Source organism: Balaenoptera acutorostrata, chromosome 20, assembly GCF_949987535.1.
Source record: "Balaenoptera acutorostrata chromosome 20, mBalAcu1.1, whole genome shotgun sequence".
NCBI classification, from domain to species: domain Eukaryota; kingdom Metazoa; phylum Chordata; class Mammalia; order Artiodactyla; family Balaenopteridae; genus Balaenoptera; species Balaenoptera acutorostrata.
In genome coordinates this window covers 57,673,761-57,680,262 of record NC_080083.1, presented here as the reverse complement: position 1 = coordinate 57,680,262, position 6,502 = coordinate 57,673,761, and the positions used below count along the sequence as shown (strand labels likewise).

At 48.2% G+C, this 6,502-nt stretch overlaps 1 protein-coding gene across 1 annotated transcript; it reads left to right on the top strand.

Moving 5' to 3' along the window:
* Window positions 1–1,792: 1,792 nt before the first annotated feature.
* RPL38 (ribosomal protein L38) lies at window positions 1,793–6,219 on the top strand. The gene is made up of 5 exons (XM_007185608.2): window positions 1,793–1,871; window positions 2,083–2,116; window positions 2,280–2,340; window positions 5,252–5,374; window positions 6,122–6,219. Exons 2-5 carry the CDS (start codon window positions 2,114–2,116, stop codon window positions 6,145–6,147), a joined length of 213 nt encoding a protein of 70 aa, XP_007185670.1. The 5' UTR covers window positions 1,793–1,871; window positions 2,083–2,113; the 3' UTR covers window positions 6,148–6,219.
* Window positions 6,220–6,502: the final 283 nt, after the last annotated feature.

Here is a 6,502-nt window from a genome sequence, read left to right as displayed (position 1 = left end):
CCTTCATATAGTGAGTGATCTCGGATGCTGCAACCATCTCGAGGATCCTGCATGTCAGCACTGAGCACCTCTGTATATGTATGAGCACTACATTTTGAGAGTTATCAACAGAATGCAGGACCTCGTTCCTGCCTTTATAAAAAAAAGTCGGTGCAAATGTATGAGAAGTTTAACATTGCCGCACAGTCTATGGAAAGGCACGTGGGAGTAACTACTGCATGAGTGACGGGTGACAGGAGGCAGAGGTGCAGGGTCGTGCCCAGAGGAGAGGGCGGAGCTGAGCTCTGAGGATGAGCAGGACTTAGTGTCAGAGGGGAGGGCACAGGCAGATGCCTGGGGTCAGGAAGTGCCCTTAAGAAACCGGTTGGCTGGGCTGAAAAGGTCGTTGCTTTTGGCGGTGCAGTGGGGGAGAAAAGACCAGAAAGGCATCAGCCTGAGATGGAGGGGGGCTGTCAGGTCAGGCTGGGGGATTTGAGAGTGTCTTTCTCAGGTCAGAGCTGAGGCATCCTGACCTTCAGATAATCTCACATTAAGCCCCTACCAATTAACTTTTCTCTTTGTTAACACCCAAAAGCATCAGTAGTCACAGAAACATAGTTTGGCTTCTTTTAAATGTCTGTCTAGCACAATTAGAGGATTTCGTGATCTCCCAGGGGCAAGGACTGTGGGTTTATCCTTCCCTGTATCTCCAGCATCTCTAGGAAAATGCTCGACCTGGGCTTGTCTAATGGGAGGGAAGGGGGGAGGGGAGTGGGTTCAAAGCGAAGTTCATGGTAAAGGACTCTTTTCAGGTGAGCTGTTCCGTAATAATGCACACAGGGCAATTACATTCTGTTGTGCAGTTATTAAATTGGGGAGGAAACAAATATAATAAAATGTAGGCATTTGTAAGGAGGTTAAAAATAAAATTAAAGTGGAGGATGAAAATAAAATCGATAACCTCAGGTTTCCCGGAGCCTGCCTGCAAAGACGTTCTGGAAGAGCTGAGGGTAAATTTGTGCTGAGAAAATAATACCAGGGATGGGATGGAGGCTGCGAGGAACCAAAGGGGCAAAGGGAACGCTGCCTTCCCAGAGCTGCCGGCCCGTTTCAGGTGCGCAGCCTAGTAAGGAGGTGGTCAAGAGTCTGGGAGCGTGGGTTCGAGTCCTGACTTCACCTCTCCCAGCAACTGACACGCCTTCATTCTCTGCGGGTAAGACTGGGGTGAACGACCAGGGCCACCCGTCACAAGCACGCCCGAGGATCACAGAGGCCCTATGGGTAAAGTGCTTCGTACAGGAGATGTCCGGTGTGAGTGTTCCATAAACGTTAGCTATTCCAAGTTTTCACTTGCTTTTATGGTACCAGTTCTTAAAGGAATTGGAAGCAGCCAGTGGAAAAGCTCCGTTAAATAAAAAGAGGCGAGCAAGAGGGCCCTGCCCATGACAGATTAGATGTCCGTGAAGAAGGAGACCAGAAGGAAAAGGGAGGAACCCCTAGAAAGAGGTTATAAAATGTACGTAGGAGGGTCCCTCCATTTAAAAGAAAAAAAATCTCTGCGTAGAAGCCCAATACACAGGTCTAATGAAAGTAGTAGATAATAAGTCCTAACACAGGTCTTCAAACCGGATCTGAAATAAAACCTAGCAAAGCCAAGGTGGGGTTTGGACCGGAGGATAGAGGAGGTAGGGAGTGGTGGAGGGAGGTGGCCCATTGCTTTCGAGGAGCCGCGCTGTTAATCTAGGGAGAGACGCAGCGATGGGAAGGGCGAACGCCTGTGTTATTCTTGACCCGTTGCAGACACCGTACCCAGCTTCCTCTGGGGGAGGGTTTAACTGACCGGAAGCGGAAGTCTCGTTCTTTTCCGTTCTCCTCGCTTCTGGCTGCTTACGGTGAGTGTTTCTGGGGCCCTACATGGGGAGTGGGGGGTAATCCGTAGCAATCCACGGCCGGGTGACGTCTGGGGACCCCGGGCCTGGATCAGAGGTGCGGGGGGAGGAGGATGGAGTGCGATGGGGCCGGCATTTCGGGGGTGCGGGGAGGGGAAGCGGGGTAGCTGCCGGTTCCCGCGTCCCATGGACGCTGACGCTTGTTTTCCCGCAGGTTCCGGCCGCGCTCTCCGCACCTCGTCGCCATGGTGAGTACGACCCCTGCCTGGGGCCTTTCCGGGGTTGCGGGGCGAGAGGCGAGGGCAGGGGCGCCTGTGCGAGGGTCTCCGGAGCCCCGAGAGGGGCTGGTGGGCTCGACCATTCCCAGAAAAGCGTGTCTCTACAGTTGATTCTTTTTGCTTTGTGTTGCAGCCTCGCAAAATTGAGGAAATCAAGGACTTTCTGCTCACAGCCAGACGAAAGGACGCCAAATGTAAGTGAGGCTCTAGACGAGCGAGGGGAAAGGGTCGCGCGGGCGCGGAGCCGGCCCTGCACGGGCTCGGGCCGGGCGGCTGCTTAAGCCTGTGCGTGCTGTCGGGGAGCAGTGGTTTTAGCGGGTCTCGCGTAAGAGAAGCTGGTTGGCCAGTGTGTTCTCTTCCTTAGCTAACTGTGGACGTTTAAGAAACGTCCTAAGGTGTTTTGTTCGTGTGTGTCCTCCAGTATACGGTAGGTGCTCTGAACGGAACCCTTACTGGGTGAAGATCTGGAAATGCGCGTTTCATAAACCCCGACTTAGCGCTGCAGGTTAGGCTCTGGGCTGAGGGCAGGCCCTGCTCACAAGGAACTAAGTCATTTCCCTTCTACGTGTGCTGGTGTGCTAGCTTGTAAACGAAGGGAAAAGTAATTGATGCATCAAAAACATAAAACAGCGAGTTTTTGAGGGACGTGGGCCAGCCCCAGCTGCCAGCGTGTTCTCTCTACACTGTGGGAGGGAGTTCTGCTGGTGTGCCTTTGTTGTAGTTGAAGGAGGTTTGGGGAGCTTGTGCTTTTTATACTAGATCTTGAACTGCTTTAACCGGGAGTCATCTGTTTTGTGCTGCTCCTTATAGCTTTCTTTCCCTCCCAGATTTGTGCTAAAGAGAAAATCGGGTAACTCGTGAAAGTGGAGTACTCTCGGGCTGACTTACTTTAAGGTGGGCTAAGGCACCAGCCGTCTCTGACGCCCTGTGTCAGTGGTAGGGTGAAGCAGTGGCGTGCAGGAGAGCTTTTTAGGGAGTTCACGGGGCTTCAGGAAGAGTCATGTTTGTGTCCCCTTTACCTGAAACAGCTTGTTGCCTTTGATCCCCTGGTGCTGTGTGAACTGGTGACCACCTGTGGGAACAGGTAGCATCTGGTGGGAATGTCTGTCCTGCCGGGTGGTGGGGACCGCGGGTGACAGTGCGCTTGTGGTTTTGTATATACTGTGGTGCACAAAGGAAATGTGTCGGGTCAGCCTTAGTCCAGGCCAGGGAATTTGCTGTCACTGCCTGGGTTCAGATCCTAGCTCTACCAGCAGCTAGCTGTCCTTAGCAAGGTAAACACAACCCCACTGTTTTCTTTCTGTTGAAGAGGGGGTGATGACATCTGTCTCCTAGGATTGGTGCAAGGATCAGATCAGATCTGTTAGAGACTTTAGCACCTTGAGCAAGTGACACCAAATCCATCAGATTGCTTTGCATTTGAATTCTGTTTGGGAGCTTGATTTTAGACAGTGACCTGTGAGAGTAGGGGTCACGTTCCCCTGGATATGATAGGGTGCCCAGTGAGTGTTTTCTGAGTAAACTTTTAAATTTTTCCTTATAGTTTTAATTGTAAAATAAACATAACAAAATTTTTTGGTGTGCAGTTTACTGGCTTTGAGTACGTTCACATTGTAGTGCAACCATCCTTTTCCAGAAATTTTCATCTTGCAAAACTGAAACTCTGTAACCCATTAAACAATAGGTTTCCATTCTCTCTCTCCAAGCCCTGGCCACCACCATTCTACTTTGTCTCTATCAATTTGACTCTTCTAGGTGCCTCATGTAAGTGAAATCATCTGGTATTTGTCCTTTCATGACTGGCTTACTTCATTCAGCATGGTATCTTCAAAATTCATCCATGTTGGAGAATTTGTCAGGATTTCCTCCTTAAGACTAACTAATCCATTGTGTGGACATGCCACATTTTGTTTATCCATCCATCCATGGACATTTGGGTGGTTTCTGCCTTTGGCTCTTGTGAGTAATGTTGTTGTGAACGTTGTACAAATATCTTGTTGCTGCTTTCTGTACTTTTGAGTATATTCCTGTAAGTAGAATTGCTGCATCATATGATGTTGAATAAACATTTTTAAGAGATGCATCTGCCTTATCTTGCGAGGGTTCAGTTAGTTTATAGATGTACAGCAGCTACTAGGGACGACGCGGTATACTTAGCTTTGGGAGGAATGTTAAGATAGCAGAATAGGTTGGTTTGAGTAAATATCCATGTGCCTGATTTATTAAAACATGAGCCAAGGCAGCCAGTGCCTTGGGCAGGGCTACAGAGCTTCTGCTTCCTGTGACATGTCCTACCGCTTTAGCAGTTATCGGAAGAGATGGAGCTGTGGGTTGTGAGTCCAAGTTAACTGTGCTGTTGAAGACGGAATGAGGAACTTGACAGCTGTCTGACATGAGTAACCTGGGAAGCGGATGTCTTCCTGCCGCCAGAATAGGTGCCGGCCTCATAGAAATGCACTGATGCTTGTACATAACCAGACTGTTTGCTAAATTTCAAACCTTGCGCTGTTGAACTTTGAGCACAGTTGGGGCTCTTTATTGTCTGAGCTGTGTTCCTGAGATAGAATTTTAAAGCAATAAAGAGCCCAGAAGAAGTGTTCTGCTCAACTTTGAGGAAAAGCTTCAGTACGTGCTCATCATGGCGGGGGCGGTCCTGAAGGAAGAGCCTCCGCATCGCCCCCGATGGCATCTCATGTGCAGAGTTATTTCTAGAAGGGTGGTGGAAAGTTCTTGATCTCAGCAGATAATCCGTCTCCTTACTTTATGAACTACTTTCATCCCTTAAAAAAAGTAATAATAACAAGATGGACACAGGATGTTGTAGGATGTGTTCAGTGTACCAGATACTACCTGTGTTTTAAATATAAACATTAAGCTCCAGGTTCTTGAGTATTAATGTAAGGGAAATGAAGATTTCTGACATCATTTTTAAATACTGAGCTCAGAGGAGGGCGGGGGGTCTTGTTTTCTGTTTCAACAGAAGGACAGTGGAGGGAGGCAAGCACAGCTGTCACGTGCCACTTCCTGCAGAACTATAAAGCAGGTGGACTTTGCGCACTCTCCTTTCTGTGATCCAATTTAATTGTTAATTCTGGTCTCTGATAGCGGTCAAGATCAAGAAAAATAAGGATAATGTGAAGTTTAAAGTTCGATGTAGCAGGTACCTGTACACCTTGGTCATCACAGACAAAGAGAAGGCAGAGAAGCTGAAGCAGTCCCTGCCCCCAGGTGAGTGAGGTGGAAACCCCGGGGGAGGGGGAACAACCCGGAATGTGGAGGGTCCCTGTGTCACCATCTTGTTTCTTGACTTGTCCCCAGAATGAGGAAAGTCCATTCTGTGGTTTGTCTAAGTATCTGCTCTTGCTGTGGGTGTAGTGCAAGGAATATGCGTGGTTCTCAGAGGTTAGACCCCATACCAGAAATCGCTTCCACGGCCAGAGGAAAGTTTGTTTCACCCGCTTCAGTGCTTTCCTAATGCAGCATCGTAACAGCTGATGCTTATTCTGTGTCACTCATTTCATCCTCACCACAGCCCTACAAGGTAGGTAGGTGCTGGTATATTGATGACCCCCATTTTTATAGGTTGAGAGACTTATTAAATGCAACAGGCCATGCGCATAGGTTAAGCATAGGGGCCTGTCCTGGTGGTGGAAGGCTCAAAAGGGCAGCTGGGAGGAAACTGCCCCAGGAGCCCAGAGGGGGTTCTAAAGGCTGCTTCTTCACAGTGAGAAGTCAGCCAGCACCACTTGCCTTTGTAAGACTAACTGGAACATCTTTAGAAAGGCTGAGAGAGGGAACGTTTTTATTATCAAACACTAACTGTTGATGTTTTAAGCAAAACCATCCTGGTGGGCTTAATTTCTGAGCTTTGCGAGCCCTCTTTAGCTTAAGTACAAAATCCAGACAAGCAGTAGTAACTCAAATAAAATGAATAATCTTCTGAATGGCTTACTTTTGGTGTCTCTTTTCCTCTAGGTTTGGCAGTGAAGGAGCTGAAATGAATCACGCACACCGATTTGAACTGTATTAAAATTTTTTTAATTCTCAAAATGGCCTTTATCTTTGAGGATGGGGGGTGTGGGTGTTACTTGGAATGGCTTCTGGTGGGACTAGGGTGGGGGTCCTGGTGGCTCCCTTGTTGCACCCCTAATCTTGGGCTGTGATCCCAGCGGACAAGTAGAGCCATCTTTTTTTTTTTTTTTTTTTTTTTTAAGCCTAACTTTGAAAATAAGTAGATGGAAATAGGCAGTTAAAAGAGCCAATTATTGGTGGAAGTGAAGCCAGTCTGCACTCATGAGATGTAAAAGTCATTTAGGTAAAATGAGCTTCCTGGTCATGAAAATGATAGTTAAAAGG

What these genes read in the sequence shown, in the direction of transcription:
- RPL38 (XM_007185608.2), top strand. An exon ending in CAGACGAAAGGACGCCAAAT is followed by an intron (nt 2,341 to 5,251) that starts GTAAGTGAGGCT and finishes GGTCTCTGATAG; the next exon opens with CGGTCAAGATCAAGAAAAAT. An exon ending in GAAGCAGTCCCTGCCCCCAG is followed by an intron (nt 5,375 to 6,121) that starts GTGAGTGAGGTG and finishes CTTTTCCTCTAG; the next exon opens with GTTTGGCAGTGAAGGAGCTG.